We start from the raw sequence: 18244 nt of genomic DNA, 5'->3' as shown, positions 1-18244 counted from the left end.
GCAAACTTCATACCATCAAAATACTCAAATCTAGCCACCATTTTTACCTGGCATTTCCCCTGCTATCCCAGCAGAAGGTCTTTAATTGATACAAACACAGGCCTTCATTTCTGTAAGTGACTGTGCCATGACTGTACACACGCCCTTGCCCTATCACTTCAGGACATACAGTCAGCTAACCTTTATGTTAGTCAGAAATCTCTCGTTTGTGTTGCTCCCAGATACAGCATTCGCCTTAATGAAAGGCTTCCCCAACCATGTCTGGTGCCTACTTTTATCTTTATCATCATTAGACTGAGTGGAAACGTGGAGAGAAGCCTGCCAAAGCGGCCACAAAGTAGCAATAGTGGCAACTAGCACCCTGCAGGGAGCTGGAGCCACAGCAGTGGGAAGAGAGCGGAAGAGTTCCAGAACAACCATGGCAGAGACCAGAGAGGATGAGGGGCAGGAGCTGTTGGAGATGAAAACTGCCTAGGGGGAGAGAAGGCAAGAAAATGCAGTGATCCAAGATTGAAAAAAGGCAACCAGCTGGAGAGCAAAGTTCTGGCTCCACCAGTGACAAAGTTCCAAGGACCTGGCAATCCCAAAGGCAAAGGTCTCAAGGTGACCTAGACCTGAGAGTTTTAACACAAGCCACCAGAGGGCTGAGGGTCCCAGCATATGTGGCCTGTTTGACAGCTGTGTCACAAGCAGTGACACCTGCTGCTGGAGGCTGTAACTGTTAGGAATACCATCCATTTCCTCAATCCAGAATTCCAAATCTACTCAACAAAAATAAAACCTATACACACCAAAAACCCATACACAATGTTCACAGTAACATACGTAACGGCCAAGGGGTGTGAACTCAAATACCCACCAACTGATAACAGAACAGTAAGCCGTAAAAAGGATAGGAGCAATGATACATACTATATACCTATTCACAGTGAGAAATCAGAGTGGTCCTCATACTTACAACCCCATTAAATGAAACATCCACAAGAGAAAACATCAGAGAGGTAGCAAGTTAGTGACTGTCTGTGGAAGAGCCAAAGGGGAAATGGGCAGGTGCAGTAAGGAGCCATGTATTTTTTCCAGGAGTGAAAAATGTTGTTTGTGGAGATGGTCACACACTCTGGATGAACTACAAACCACAGAACTACACACTACAACTGGATGCATTGTGTGGTGTATGAATTGTATCTCAAAAAAAAAAAAAGCTATTACATCTAAAAACAAAAATAGATGAAATTAACCAAATTTTCTACTACAATAGTCATTAAAGGAAAAATAACAACTGAGGAAAGCATGCAGATCAAAGGACACTGAGGACCTCAGAGCTCTATGCAACTGGACTTCAGGAGCTCTGCATCCTTAAAGGACAAAGGACCAAAAAGAAATGTGCATAGAAACAGAATAAGAAAATGGTTATTTTTACTTAATTACAAAGGAGCAGAAACTATGGTCATTATGTAATTTGGGGGAACTTTTGTGTCCATTCACAGTGCTGAGGACAGTAAGAAAAGGTGGAGAGAAGGAAGAGCCACACAACAAGCAGAAGGAGGAAGAGGGAGAAGTTAGGCCACAATCCGTGCAGCTGGGAGGAGGGGACAGAGAAACACCCTGAACAAAAGCAGACCCATACTCCCCTTGAAGAGGGCACAATAGACCAAATTTTCTTTGGGAGAAGAGGAAAGCTATTCTCAGTTAGTACCATAAATTGCAGCCCTGGATACACAAAAGCTTATTCAACAGCATATAATTCAAATAAAATAAGTAAAACAGTATTTGTGCCCTTCGGGCACTTGATTATAAATATCCAGAGAGAGAAAACATCCAGCATGTTCTCATACTGACTCCATATGTTCTCAACAAGGAATAAGGAGTTGGTGAACAAACAATTCATAAATAACATTAATGAGTCATCCTGATGAGGGGCTTTCAAAGAGCCCATAAAAATATTTTACCCTGCTCTCAGAAAAGACTTCAGATTCATAACTAATCATGCAGAGAGGAAACAAACCAACATGCTGGCACCCAAAGCAAATGAAAAGTGCGAAGTGCTGTTCTCGCATCTCCCAATTGTTCAGCGTAGAGCTTTCTGCAGGAGTGGAAATACTCCCAGCTGTGAGTCCACTGTGCTGGGTACCACCCACCCGTGGCCACTACATACTCAGCTGAAACCCTGAATGCTTTATTTAAGCCTAAAGTGAAATGGCCATATGGAACAGGCAGGCTTGGGGAATTGGAAGTCAGCAGTCCACTTTGCAGCTCAGCTGTTAAGACGCGAATGAACACCTCAAAGACAACTTTCCAGTTGGGCTAGAAAAAGGTCCACATACCTGTGTCCCCAAGAGACCAAGTGGAGGGCACACCATTGTTGGAGGTTCTGGTCTGACATCCATCTAAGGAGTCTTTTTCCTAGACACCCTGCCAGACAAGTCAGCGTGTAGAACGATGAAGCCAGCATTTCATATTAATTCTTTGGTTTCTGGTCGCATGCAAGTACTGAACGTGAGCTATCACTTTTTATCCTAAACGTCCTGGGGATTATACTCAGGACATTAGGCTTGGCAACAAGTACCCTTACCCACTGAACCACCTGACCCGCCCTTATTTAAAATAAAACTTAATTTTCACAATCATTGGTGAGCACTTCCTGAGATCTTCAGGAATGGTGGGAAGAAAAATTACCACTATGTAGTAAAGAAATACTGACTGGACCCAACTACACTCTCGGGGAAGCTTCTTGAACATTTTCCACTGTAACTCCTTTTAGCTCCCCCCCCCCAAAAAAAAAAATATATATATATATGAATTTGAGGATAAAGATACGCATTATAAACTCAACATATAAATCAAACATTTGCTGATAATAAATCATTAAGAATTTTATTTTAAAATTCTTCATCAGGGCTGGAGAGATGGCTCAGAGGTTAAGAACACTGACTGCTCTTTCAGAGGTCCTGAGTTCAATTCCAACATGGTGGCTCACAACCATCCATAATGTGATCCAATGCCCTCTTCTGGCTGCGGGTGTACATGCATGTATACATAATAATAAATAAATAAGTCTTTTTAAAAAATACTTCATCGGTATATAATTTTACCATTTATTTAAAAGAAAAGAAAAATTGCATACTGATGAGATACAAGGGCTTGCTCCTCTAAAACAACACAATCCAAAGATATACTGACTTGGTAGATACTGAAGAATGACAGTAGGGAAAACCCAAATCTCTTTGTTTTCTGTTATTCAACTATTATATTTCTGGAAGAACAAAAAGTTCTGTACATACAGGAAAAGGAAAGCAGGTCACAACCTGTGCAGTCTGAAAGCACTGCGGTTCACAGCATGAGCAGTCTGGAATCTGAGCTGAGGCAGTTCAGAAGAGATGTCCACCTGGGCTACAGGTAAGTCATGTGAGGCAACACAGGCACGCACAGCCAGAGACACTGCAGACCAGTAGCTACATGGTAACTTGGATTTACTATTAGTTGTTGGGCACTCAGAAATATTTCTCACTTGCCAAATGTGTCAAGACCATCCCATCCCGTTCATTTGCCTGACTATGGGGTCACAACTCAACAGTTTAAGAAGCTTTGCATAGGGTCATTTTGTGAACTAAGGCAGTCTCTGGATGTCTCAGATGTGACTGCCAAACAGTTAAGCATAAGAACATAACTAAAAAAGGAAAATTATTTTTTGGTCAAAATAGTCAATGAACATTTAATGGGTACATTTATGTGTGCATGAGTGGAGAAGGCTGGAGAAACACACAAGTTGTTAACGTGATGAAAAAGCTTGTCCTGGTGTGAATAATTAAATTGGAGCTAAGGGATGGGGTGGGGGACTCATTTAAGTGTGCAATTACATTTCTAAACCTAAACTCCTAACTCTGTGCTCTTAGACACAGTGAGCTACGGCACCAGAGACGGGATCCTGAAGGACTCCAGTGCAATCAAGAGCTGTGCAACGTGGGTGGCACTGAACCTGAGACCTGGAGGTGAGGAAGACACAAGAAGAACATTCTAAAAACATACATTTATGTACTAGGGAGGATAAACAGGTAGTCAGCAAGGTGGGAAATTCGGCATAATTTGGAGAGCAACAACAGTGGATGAAGATCAGGTCATTACAGGGCATAAACCCCTTAATATGGCTTTTTAAAGTGCTAGTTTCTTAGTAAGAAAACCTACAACAGTGTGTGTGTGTGTGTGTGTGTGTGTGTGTGTGTGTGTGTGTGTGTGTGTGTCCATCCATCTGTCTGTCTGTCTCTGTGTGTTGGGGTGAAAGTCACACAAACAGGACAAAGTTTCAGAGGTGATAAAGACAGTATGTTGAGAAAAGTCATAAGTAAACTAGAAAGAGGAAGTAAACTGAATTAACAACATGTCGTTCTATTTATGCATCAGGTCCACTCTTACCCCAATGATGCTGAGTCCTTTGAGGTAGTCCTGACGAGGCTGGGCCTGGGGAACACAGCCGGCTAGGACAACTTTCTTATTCTCCTCTTGAGCTTTTCTGTAACAATGAAGAAAATCATTGTGAATTCTATTGCTCACTGACACAACATTAGAAATTGGAAATTAGTGCACCTAAGTTCTCCAGTTAGCAAGACCATCGAACATAAAGCAGGATTTTCTGGCAATGGGCTAAAGAAAACATTCATAGTTAAACTTATGCACTGTATGCCTGTTTCTCATATCACTACTGCATGTGTCTTATTAGTGCTTTTCATTATCGTTATATTGCCAAACAAAACAATCATACAAAATTTTTAATGTTCATATGAAATATTTGCAAAGATCTCTTTTACAGATAGACAGACTACGTCTTCAAACAAGTCATGTATTTAAAATACTAATAAAATACACATAAAACTTGATACATTCTCTTTTACACTTTGACTAATATAAAGTACAGCTCAAAACAATTCCAACAGAGGAGAATCATAGAAAGGAAATATCTCATGCCATTGAAATTGCCAAAATCCCTGCCCGCTCCTTCTACCTAGACAACCTATGGTTATTGGTTTCTTGTGTTTACTGTTATCCTTCACACAGTATGACTGGATGGTGTATATATCCATACATATGCATAGATGTACATATTTGTACACATATTTATCTACACTTTTGAATATTTGAGAAAGCATTACAGAAAACCTTGATGTGGAATCTACATTCCATAGCATAATGTTACAATTTGGATCTGAAATGACCCCCCAAGATCTGCAGTTGGGAACTCACTGAGAAAGATCAGCTAATGAAGCCTGACCTCATCAATGGGTGGATCCATTAGCGACTTCATAATTAGATGGCAATGTGGAAGGGATGGGAGTCTAGGAAGCAGGACTAGCTGGAGGAAGTGCACTCTTGGGCCTCCCATCATTGCTTCCAGATTCTTCCTCTTCCTCCTTTTCTGGCTGCAAAGATGTGAGCAGTTTTGCTCCATCATGAAGTTCTGACCACTAACAGAATCATCAGGCAGTGCAAGTCAAAATAAATGTCCTTCCTATACACTAATTTCCTCTAATATTTTTTCACAGCAGTAAAAGCTAACGAACACACATGAGCTCTAAGTAGAAACACAGGTTCAAATGCACAGCTGGCTACTTTATAAAGCACTTCCTTGCTGAAGAATGAGGCATATTTGTATGTGAGCATCGCCCATTCATTCAGTGCTTTCAGCAACACTGATTTTATGCTATTAAAAGCAGACTCACATAACTATCTAAACTTCCTAGAATCAACTATATCCTTTGCTCATTTTAAAATTAAATGTCCATGTCTTCATCTCTTTTTCAAGAGCATTAATATGGAAGTCTGTTACTGCCCTTACTATTGTATTCTTGAGTGCCATAATTTATGGGCCATGATGGGTCCCTGGCTACCCTAGCAACCGAGAAAGCTGAGGTGCTTGCAGCATAGTCTCTGGACTTGACCCTAGAATACATATCAAGAAGTGACTTGTCTCCATACCCAGCATATATTTGTTGTTTTCTGACAACTTTTCCAGTGCACAGGTTCAGAATTGGAAGCCAACAGCAACAACAACAAGGCCTGGGGCTAGTAGAGCTAAAATCTTGAAAGAAAAAATCCCATCGAAAACTTCTGGGAAGTGCAAGAGGGTTAAATCAATAAATCAGTAGATATAAACTTACTATTTTGTGGGGGAATTTTTTTTTTTTTAGATTTTAATTTAATTACATTTCTTCCGTTTTCTTTATCTAAACCTTCCTGTATGCCCCGCCCAAACTCTCCTTCAAATTCATAGCCTGTTATATCATTAAACATTTTGCATGTACATATATATATTTGAATATACATATATTCCTAAATATAACCTATTGAGTCAATATAATATTACTTGTGTATGTGTGTGTGTATATGTATATATATATATATATATTTTTTTTTTTTTTTTTTTTTTTTGAGGGCAAACCATTTGCCACTGGACCACCATTGGTGTGCTCTTCCTTGGGAAGGATAACCTCTCCCACTCTCAGCTTTACTCAGTTGCTTATGGTTCTTTGTGTAAGGCTGAGGTATCATGGGCTTTTCCCTGTCTGGTTTGGCATGTTCATTAGCATCATCCTTGTTCAGCACATGTTTGAATGATGAGGAGGAGAGCATTTACAGGCATAGCTTCTGGCATTACTGGAAGACATAATCTTACATCAAACTCCTTGATCCTCTGCCTCTTATGGTCCTTCCACTCCCTCTTTCACAATGTTCCCTGAGCCTTAGGTGCAGGAGTGTTTTCTATATGTATCAATTAGGACTGGGCTGCATAATTCACTCTGCATTTTGATTGGCTGTGCTACCTATAAATTTACTATTTCAAGAGCCTTTGTAAATGTCCCTCTTTAGTAGTTGTCTTAAGAGTCTTTTAACAAAATTTCCCCACTTGAAATTCTAAAACCACTTGCTAGAAGAATTTTGTTAATAACACAAGATTGGCTGACTCACAGTACATCCAAAGGGCTTGTCAGCCCTCTCTGCCGCCTGAATTAGGCTTTACTGATAAGCACTTCACCTCAAACAAATACATTTAATGGTGAATGTAAAACTCCTTATCAAATGCAAATACCTTTCCATTTTCATTATTAAATTCCATATGACAATTAACATCCTGCTTTTTGAGAACCTTCACTATACCACATAGAATCACAACCAAGTGTCCAAAAGATCACCAATAATTATGACCAAAGAAAATGTGTGGGGCCGTAGAGATGGCTCAGCAGTTAGGAGCACTTGTCTCTCTTGCTGAGGAACCAAGCTCAATCCCCAGCAACCACACAGAGGCTCAGAACCATCTGTAAGTCTGGTTCCAGGAGATCTGATGCCCACTCCTGACCTCCTGGGCACCAGGCATGCAAAACACTCCCACACATAAAATAATTAAATATTTTTTAATTAGGAAAATGCCTGTTTCCTACAAACTGAAATAATTTGAAGGGAACACAGAAAGGAGGAAAACTCATGGCTGCAGTTCATCAGACACTGTTAACAAAGGATAATTTTTAAAAGTTATAAGCAACCTGGCACCACGCACACAATTCTCGATCGCAGAGAAAAGAGCTGGTGACTTGAAGAGAAGATGAGTGTGCAAGCAAGGAGAGCCGTCATGAAGACATCTTTATAAGCAAATGTAAGAAGGAAGGAGCAGAAACAGGGTCAGAGAACGATGCCGTTGGACAGCAGGAACAATGAGGACAATAGAGCAGGAAGACAGTGTAGCCACATCACTGCACAGAACAGGCTGTTTGTAAAGGAATAAGAACACCAGAATACTAGGAGCGAAGGTTCAGGAAAAGGCCTGACTTAGTAGCTCACTAAGAACTGTTCCAAGATGTTGCTGTATTCGACTTTACAGCAAAAGGGCAGCCTAGAAGTACCATCTGAACCAGTTCTCAGCCCAGCCGCAGCACACTGATGCCACACTTTACTGTGACCAAAATAACACTCCAAAGCTTTGATACAGATTCTCAGAATGTCCTTGTTCTAAGCATCCCTCTCTTACAGTCTGTTCTTCTTCTTTAATAAGCTTTGTTCATATAAATATAAGGGGAGACTATTTTTCTTTGGAAACATACCTAACACAGATATTTTTAAAGCTTTTATTCTTCAAAATATGCATGCTGCTAAGAATAACTTAGGAACGTTTTAAATAGTATGAATTACCATATCTTCCTTTCAGGTGGCACTAAAATATTAATTAAAAATTTAATGAATATAAAGTTAATTTAATATATTGGTTCATACATTCTTGAAACATTTCTCTAAATAAGACTAGTGACATGCACCTGCATAGACCATTAACTTGAGTGACACAGAAAATAAAAATAAAGCAGTCACCTCCTCTTCAGCATACCAAACATAAGAAATAGTTTGTACAGAATCTCGGAATTCATAGCAGCATGAAGACACCTAATGATGACTAAGTAGCACTCCTTTACTTTAAAGACAAGAAAACTGAGCTTCAAAAGGATGCAATGATTGCAGTCGAGTGTGCCAGAGCTGGAGGGAGCCCAAGATCACCTGGACCATTGAGCCCCACACTTTAGAACACAGTCACAAACACTGAGAAAGCTTTCCTTCTCTAGAACACGTGGGCATGGACCTAATGCCTTCCAGGCAGAACCTCAATTCAGTATCTGACTGTTCTACTCACCCAACTCTAGTGAACAAATCGTCTAACAGGAGCCGTGTGCGGGGAAGCCTGCTTCTTGCTCTACAAGGTCAGGTCAGGGGCACTGTGTGTTCTCCATCTGCATTTCCCTTATTCTTCATACCTAATCTGAAAATTGGTATTAATACAAAAGTATCCATTGAAATGTGCTCTTTTGCCAAAAATGTCTTTAAATTAAAAAAAAAAAAGTCCCCTCAGTGTACGTAGGTTTTATACTGTTAAATGTAACACTGTTCCTCATGACAGCAACAGAAAGAGGGCCATGGCGGTGTATTTCTGTAAAAACAAGCACACCTGAATTTTGCAATCAGATGTTCTCGTGACGGGTCTCGTATTCTGTGAGTTGATGTACAGTCATACAGCCATGTGAAATACAGAAACACACCTAAGCAAATAAGAGAAACTCTGGTACAGCTCATTAACCACTATGCTTTCCCTAGTCTAAAACCATTCAAGAAGGAAATAGTTGGTGTGAATGCCACTGTGACCCTAGAAGACTATTGTCACAACTTGGACAGTTAAGCCATGAGCTCCCAATAGCTTGAAGTAAAATTAATATCGACTCTAAGATTTACAAACCCAAAACAATGGTCCAGACAGATATATTCTGGGACACACAGGGATAGTCAATTTCCAAGTAACTGGAGTATAATCCCAGCATCCAACATGGAATGCTACTGTAATTGAGAAAATTAAAACATAAGTATTGACCTTATGCTTTGTAAGAAGAAAAAAGTGTACAGGATGGTGAGCAGTCTGCAGGAGACCATGCCTGTGACAAGAGCAAGCAGAGAGGGCACTCTGTGCAGATGACCAAAATACTCAAATCTGTTACATACAAGCAGTAATTTCCCTAAAGCTCATCTGGATATGGTAAACTCTGATACTATAATGATGTGGCCAAATGAATCCCAGGATGAGCCAGCTGGTGGCATAGCTCAGTCTAGTACTAACTTAGCATGTAAAATGAATGCCTTCATCTGAATTTTCCACATTAAAAAGTAAAAGGCCTTGATTCCATGAACCTTCATTGTATGTACTGCACTCTAAAAATGAAGGCGAGGCAGACGTCTCAGTATGTAAAAGCACTCGCCTCACAAGCCTGACAACCTGGGTTTGGCTCCCTGTAACCCACTTAATAAAGCTGATGCAGTGGTGTGTGTGTGCAATTCCATTACTTCTGTAGAAAGAGGAGATGCTGATGCAAGTGAACTGAACAAAAACCTTGAAAGACAGTTAACTAGGAGCACACAGCACAGTAACAAGAAATAAGAAAGATTGGGCTCCTAAACAAAGGGAGAAGACAAAAACTAACTACCAAGAATAGTCTTCTTAATCCAAATGTGTGTATGCACAAACACACAAGTTACTACATATGTGAACATACATGAAAAAACATAAAAATAATAAATGACAAAAAATAAAATACAAGCAATCCAATGAGATGAAATAATTCTTACATTCAATTACGCACAAATGTAGTATCCTGACCTACATATGAATTTTATAAATCCTTAAATCAAACAAGTAAAAATCAAATCCATAAGTTAATACAATATTGTAGAGAATTTTCTGAGTGTATAAGCCACACCCAACTCTCCTTTTTGTTCCATTTCTCCTCTAAAAGCAACAGGTGCATTTACAGCATAACATCAGAAAAGTAACATAGCAATTAGATAGAACTAATTTAACCTTCGTGTAGGTGACATTCATCACAAAGCTACATAATTAAATGCAACTTTTTAACTGTGGGTAAGGATCCTTTTAAAAGAGCAAAGGCCTATGTACCTGCAGCACACCAAACCTTGAAATCACTATTCACTTCTAAACCAAGCAAGCACAGTGGTTTCAGAGACAGAAATACCACTGTGTATTTTTACTGTGTAAAAATGCACTTTTGACAATATAAATGGTCAAAACAGCATCCACTTTGGTGGGTTAAATTGTCAGTGTTTTCTATTTCGATGCCAGCTCATGGGCGAACTCACAACAACATTAATTCAAATTATGAGCTAAAACAACCACGAGAACAGCACTCGCCATTTACCAAGAGGACTTAAACAAACCAAATTATGCTGTAATGTATAACTGAAGCCAGGTTTCCTCACTATTACCACCATCCATTATGCAGAGGAAAGTCAAGCTCAGCAGAATCATACAGAAAGGGAGCTGGGGCTGCATCAATTAGCTTTGGGAAAACACATACTCAGAATGTGCCTCGACTGGCTTCACTGTTGTTATCTCCCTAGGAAAAGCTACAATAAAATATCTATCTGTATCCATGAAAAAATGATACACAGCACTGCAGCAGTTGGAAAACCCTGAGCTAATCAACCAAGACCTGCTGATCAATCACTAAGTAGAAAGTGTGAGGCCCAACACCAACAAGTATATGAACAGCACAAAGTGAAACCTATGGATTATCAAATGTAAAAGACATGCCAGGTGGCAGGATCAAAAGCTGGGGGTGAATCTGGGAGGAGTTGAGAGTGAGTATGATCAAACTACATTGTATCAACATATCAAAAAATTTTAAAAGATTATAAATACTGGATTGGAGAAATAGCTCAGTGGTAGAAATGTTTGCCTAGCACGCATAAGACCCTCTATCACCCAGCATGCACTCTTGGTTAGAACTAAATTGACCTGAAAGAAGATGGCATTGATGACTCAGAGCTATAAATATATATATGCTAACATAATTCCCTTTTCTTTCTCTCTCTCGCTCTCCTCTGGCCCAGCAAGATGCCCACGGGAAAGGAGGCCAAGGGGAAGAAGGTGGCCCTGCCACTGCCATCCTGAAGAAATGGGAGCCAAAAAAGTGATCAATCCATTGTTTGAGAAAAGGCCCAAGAACTTTAGCATCGCGCAGGATATCCAGCCCCAAAGAGATCTCACTCACTTGTTAAATGGTAGTGCAACATCAGGCTGCGGCAGCAAAGGGCCATCCTCTGTAAGTGGCTCAATTTACCTCCAGCCATTAACCAGCTCACCCAGGCCCTGGACCAGCAAACAGCTACCCAGTTGCTTAAGCTTGCCACAAGTACAGACCAGAGACAACACAGAAGAGGAACCAACGGCTAGTGGCATGTGCTGAGAAGAAAGCTGCTGGGAAAGGGAACATCCCAACTAACAGACCACCTGTCCTTTGAGCAGATGACAATACAGTCACCACCTTAGTGGAGAAGAACAAGGCTCAGCTGATGGTGATTGCCCACGATGTAGACCCCATTGAGCTGGTGGTCTTCTTACCTGCCCTGTGTTGAAAGATGGAGGTCCCCTACTGCATGATCAAGGGAAAGGCCAGGCTGGGGCGGCTGGTCCACAAGAAGACTTGCACCACTGCTGCCTTCACACAGGTTAACTCAGAAGACAAGGGTGCTCTGGCTAAGCTGGTGGAAGTTATCAGGACCAATTACAACAACAGATAAGATGAGATCCTCTGCCACTGGGGAGGCAACGTCCTGGGTCCTAAATTTGTGGCTTGCATTGCCAAGCTGGAAAAGGCAATGGCTAAATAACTCACCACTAAACTGGGTTAAATGTCCACTCCTAAGTTATCTGTACCTAAACATAATTACAAAATTTAAGAAATATATATGCTAAGAATAAATATTTTAAAAAATTGCCTAACTATATAATCTTATTATAGTTAACCATTTGCCTATAAAAATATTTTTTGTTTGCTTTCTGGCTGAGTAAGGGTCTAACTACGAGATGTTAACAAACCTGGTACTCACTAAGAAGGCCAGGCTGGTTTGAACTCAGAGTAACCCACCTGCTTCAGCCTCCTGCCTGTGAGAATGTATGGGAATTACAGGCATGTATCAATATTGAGATGATGTTCTAATGTTAGGAAGAATTGATATCTATAGTAATTATAGCTCCGTTTCATCCCGTGGATTGTTCTGTGAACAATAATGATTATTTACTATATTCTACTAGTGTTCAAAGTATCCACAAATATTCATTCTCATGCCTGTGTAAACATTGATGAGGAGAGTAGAGACAGCCAACATTCTATTAGGCTAAGGTTAACTGATTTTAGCACTGCAAATTATAAGGAAAGAGCTACCTATTACCTGTATTTTCACACATAAATAAAAGTAGACCCTTATCGTCGTACAAACACTTTAAAATTCTTAACTTGACACTAAAAACAAAAGGAACAAGGTCTGAATGAGATGACAGACTCCCACTCAGAATGAACATCTTAAAATTGTTAGGGTAAAGTAAGTCAAAACTGAAATTAAAAAAATAAATAAATAAAACGTGGTCCAGGTGCAGTGGCACATGCCTGTAATCCCAGCGCTCGTTGGGGAAGAGGCAGGCAAGTCTCTATGACTTCAAGGCTAGCCTGGTCTACAAAGTGAATCCAGGACAGCCAAGACTACACAAGAGAAACCCTGTCTGAAAAAAAACAAAAAACAAAAAACCTAGGGCAAGGGAATAGGGTGAAAGCGGGAGGGAGAGAGGGAAGAACAGGAGGACACAAGTGATGGGATAACAATTGAGTTGTAATCTGAATAAGTAAATTAAATTAAAAAACAGAAGAAGAAAAGAGAGTAGACATAAATTTAATCTCTCTCTAAATAATTTTAACATGTAAACCTAAACACTACAGTTTGAGTCCTCAGAGGCTGAGATGACCAAAGGAATAGAAACTTCTAGCTCAATGTGTCCCTACAATTAAACAGATAAGACAAAAATCATACATGAAAGTAAACCTATGGCCTTGATGAAAATGAGGGAGAGACCAGAACAGCCCAAATAATGGAGTCATTTGGGTGAAACTTCTAAAAACATGACACACATAAAGAAAAGTCACAGACACAAGTGATGGGAACTAAAAGAGCAGACCTCTGTGACTGAAAATGAACCCACGCTGACATGAGTTTCCGAAATCTCACAGCGTCCAGCCCCCAGGATTACTCACAAATTGAGATTACAAGCACATCTCTAAACACACGAGTATACATTCTTACATGTGGGCCTGTGAGCTTTATCTCCTCAAAGGCAGGTAGAAGAGACTCGCATAGGCCTGAAAACCACAGCTAAAAAGCATCAGTAACTCTTCCTCCCTTCAAGGAGGCCCATCCTTGGAGAACGATAATCGTGGATAAAACTTGGCCCATAGGAAGCCAACAGTCAAGAGGCCTCAGATCTTTGATAAATTATAAGGAGAGAGAGAAATGAGAAGGAGCCTACAGATGAAAAGAAATGTATGCACTCCACCAGACAACAAGAACATTTGCTCAACCATGTTCATAGCAGCAGCCTTACTCATAATAGCCAGAACCTGGAAATATTAATGTCCCTCAGTATAAGAATGGATAAAGAAACTGTGGTACATTTACACTATGGAATACTACTCAGCTATTAAAAACAAGGAAATCCCAAAATTTGTGGACAAATGGATGGATCTAGAAATGATCATAATGAGTGAGTTAACCTAGAAGCAGAAAGACTCACATGGTATATACTCACTTAACTTACCAGGAGATTAGGATAGATGTGAAGACATCCTATTGGGAACCTAGGTGAAAGAAGCATAGGAGAATGGGAAAATAGAAGAACCTAGAGGGTCCTAGAAACCTACAAGAAGAACATCATGATGCGCAGATCTGTACCCAGGGGGATCTGTTCAAACCACTGTACCAAGCAAGGACAATACATGCAGTAAGCAGTGAAGCCCTACTCAGATCTTACCAATGGACAGAACATTCTCCAGACTTATGTGGAGAGTGGGGACTGTCTCTGACATGAACTCTGGTACCCCATATTAACTCAGAAAAAGGATAAGCAGGCTACCAAGATGAGACTTGATAGATAGTCTATGACCATATAGTGGGGTCATAGACCTAGGGAAGGGGAATAGGGTGAAAGCGGGAGGGATGGAGGGAGGAAAAGATGGATACAAGTGAGGGGAAAACAATTGAGAAGTAATCTGAATAAATTAATTTAACAATAAAAAATTTTTAAAAATAAATTTAAAAAAAGAAATGTATGATACAGAGCAGTTTTTACTTTATTGTCTAATTAAAAATAGTTAAGAAAAATCATAAAGAATCCTCAAAACTGAGCACTAACCCACCAAAACTGTGGTCAGTTGTAGATGGAGCAAGCTGTACCTTCCACAGTGTGGTGATTTGAATGACAATGTCTCCCAAAATTCCATATAGCTGAATGCTTGGCTCACAGTGGGTGGAACTGTTTGGAAAAGATTAATAATTGTGGCCTTTGGTCCTGCAGATACAAAACTGGAGGACCTCCATGCCACAGGGCAGCAGCAGGATGACCAAGAGGAGTGCCAGGAAGGATCCAGTATTGATAGGGTAGCAGAAGCCAGAGGCCTCAGCCAGACCACTGGCTCCCTGCAAGGGAAGCTGTCAGAAGAGCTGTTCCGGGAAAAGGGTGTACTGTGTGACACACCATGACATACGCCATCTTCCACAGAAAGATTTTTTTTTTGCTGTTGTTATTTTAATTTTTTGTTTTTGTTTTTTATTTTCTTTTGGGGTGGTTAGACTACAAGGGTGGGCTTGGGGTGCAAGATGTAAAGTTCACAAAGAATCAATACAAAGGTTGTTTTATTTTAAAGTAATCTTCAAATAAATTTTTTAAAGTGTGACTTTGTTGGAAAAGATGTATTACTAGGGGACAGCACTGCAGTTTCAAAACCCATGCCATTCCCAGTTAGTAGTGCTTGCTGCCCCACGACCCCTGACCTCCTGCTATTTGAGGATATAGATGTCAACTCCCTATGATCCTCCCTTCCCCCACTGGGATCAATGGCAAAGGGAGCAGAAGCAATGAATCGGGTTCAGACTGTCTGTGAGTACAACAGACAAGAATTCCAGGGTCAGCTTCAGAGAGGCAATTCATTTTACTGTGTAGGGGTGAGATATATAAGGGTTCTTAGGCTTACAGGCAGGACTGATTGGTCGTAACTCAGTACCTAATTATCATACAGGCAGACAAAGGAGTCACAGTGCAGCTTTCTGCAGGGTCATCCTCTCCAAGCAAGGTCAGGCGGCTGTGCCTCGAGGCACTCTCCAGATAAGAAGGTCAGGCAGAGAAGAGGCAGATGGGCCTCAAGCTTAATAGCAGGGTCTTTGGTGGCACACGCCTTTAATCCCAGCACTCGGGAGGCAGAGGCAAGCGGATCGCTGTGAGTTCAAGGACAGCCTGGTCTACAAAGCAAGTCCAAGACAGCCAAGGCTACACAGAGAAACCCTGTCTCGAAAATTCCAAAACAAAACAAAACAGCAAAATAGCAGGTTCTTGCAACATCCTCAGCTATGGCTCCAGCAGCAACATCCTCAGCTAAGGCTTCAGCACCAGCTCTGCCTGCCTTCTGCCATACTCTCCACCATGGTGGCCACAGACTCACACTCTGAAACCATAAAACCCAATAAACTCTTCCTTCTATAAGTCACCTTGGTTGTGGTGTCTTATCACAGCAATAGCAAAGTAACTTAAGACCAAAGGTTAAAGCACAAAAGCAGTTTCAAAGTGACTAGTGATCTTACACGTTCTTGAGTGGTAGTTAGAGGGGACTTAAAACAATTTGTGGACCTAGACATTTCTTTGTGACTTTAAAATAATGAAATTAACAATATAAACATTAAAAATAAAACATTTTAATTACAAATAAATAGCCAGAAATTTCCCAGCAAAAAGAGGAAGAGAAAGAAAACTGTGGTTGCTGTCTCTACATCTTTTAAACCTTCCTGTTTATGTCAGAACCCACATAAAAGTGGTTTTTAACCTATGGCATATAAACAGGATGTCACAGTTAGATGGAAGAACCCTGATGAATGCCTTTGGGAAGAAAAATATAGTATTTGATCTTCTGACCATCTCAGAAGAAACTAATGTGGCATTTTTCAAACCACCTAAAAGAATTTTGATTAAAAGGATTTCAAAAATCACAAAATAATTGGTTTGCTTCCTACATTTGGTGGCATTGATTTCAAAGCTATATTACAGAGAAGACAAGAAAATTAAGAGGAGGGAGGGTGTCCGGAATGCACCTATGTTGGATGTCTTGTGTAGTATGTCTGAGCAACATCATTATTCCTTCTCTAAAAACAAACCTTTCAGCTTGAAGGACAGGGTGCACTAGAGCATGAGCATAGCCTCTCTCTCCAAAGGCCCATGTGTGAGAGCATGGTTCTCAGGGTGGTACTCCAAGGGTAGAAGAGTGGACGCGTGTTAGCAGTGGCATGCCTTTGGTGGACATGGTGGGACTCTGCCCTGTCTTCCCTTTGATGTAAGTAGCTCTGTTCTGCCTAGTGTCCTTTCTCTGACATCCAGCCTTACCACAGCAGAGCACACAGTCACCCACCCTAGACTACCATTCAAACTATAGCTCTCTTGTCTGTCTTCCCCAGTCATTGCTAACTGATGTAACATGGTTCTGGGAAGAAGCTCTAAACTAACAGTCTCAATTCAGTTCAGAGTCTGCACCTGTGGCTAACTGAGAGAAGAGAAGATTTTGTCTCAGTCCTAGCTTTCCTACATGATAAATGGAAATATTAAACCTGGGTTTAAGGCAAGGAAAATCTACAATTGTAATAGGAAACACTTAAAAGAGTCCAGTACTATTAAAAAGAAATATTGTAGGAATAAGTAAAATCATTAGATTTTATTTTCCAAATAATTAAATTATTAGCAAAATTTCTTTGAAAGCTTCTGCAAAACACTACAAATCGGAATTTGGAGGCAATCTGTGGCAGACAGAGTAGTGGACATTCACTTTAAACCCTGAACAGAACTCTGCCCAAGTCAGCTTCCCAAGAACCAGCTTAGTCGCTGCCTGGGACAACGTCAGACAGTGCTCAAACCCCAGAGGCGCCAGAGACAGAACTAACTCATGCTGCTGCTCTGTTCTCCCCTGGTGCAGGCAAGAGACACAAACAAGTGGCCACACAGATATACCAGAGTTCAGGACTTCAAATTCCCCCACTAAAAACAAAGGATAGAGGGCTCCTAATACCTGAACTTGAGTGAAACCCAGGTCCCCCTGTTTAAATAAGAATTAATTTAAGCAAATAATGCTGGTTATTATAATTTTCTGAAGCACTGTCTCTAAAAACTAAACACTTCACATCTAACACAGCCTCTCCTACATTGGGGTCTCAGCAAATCAATTTCCAACTTATTTTACTGAAAAGTAAACTGCTGTTTCTGCACACTACCAAATCTACAGACTGTTCTCCATCAAAATGCTGGTTCTTCTATGGTTTATCATGGAGAGTGCTTGCCTGGCAACAAGCCATATATACCATATCAGACGCACACCCCACAAATAGATCAACTGTCCTTATTCCCCACAAACTGAGATGCTTCTGGTACAGAGTACATTCCAACCCTTTTGGCATATACTGTTGTGATTACATTACTGTTTTCTTCTACCTAGCATTTTTACTTTATAAGAGATCACACCAAAAACTCTATAGATGCACATAAAACCACATCTTAAAAATCCCAGTACTAAAGAGACTGAAGACTAAAGAGACATAATTCATTTAGAGTTAGCTAGGGGAACATACACAGAGA

At 40.5% G+C, this 18244-nt stretch overlaps 1 protein-coding gene across 1 annotated transcript in view; it reads right to left on the bottom strand.

Moving 5' to 3' along the window:
• CDKAL1 (CDKAL1 threonylcarbamoyladenosine tRNA methylthiotransferase) overlaps positions 1 to 18244 on the bottom strand; it is a 543702-nt gene that overhangs the window by 397150 nt on the left and 128308 nt on the right. Inside the window, exon 6 of the mRNA XM_084796106.1 lies at positions 4411 to 4507. Coding sequence (XP_084652232.1) covers positions 4411 to 4507 — 97 coding nt within the window. The remainder of the gene's footprint in view (positions 1 to 4410; positions 4508 to 18244) is intronic.

Source organism: Acomys minous, assembly GCF_964271855.1.
Source record: "Acomys minous genome assembly, chromosome: 9".
In the NCBI taxonomy this organism is placed as follows: Eukaryota; Metazoa; Chordata; class Mammalia; order Rodentia; family Muridae; genus Acomys; species Acomys minous.
Note: the sequence above shows the minus strand (reverse complement) of the source record. Positions and strands in the feature narration are given on the sequence as shown.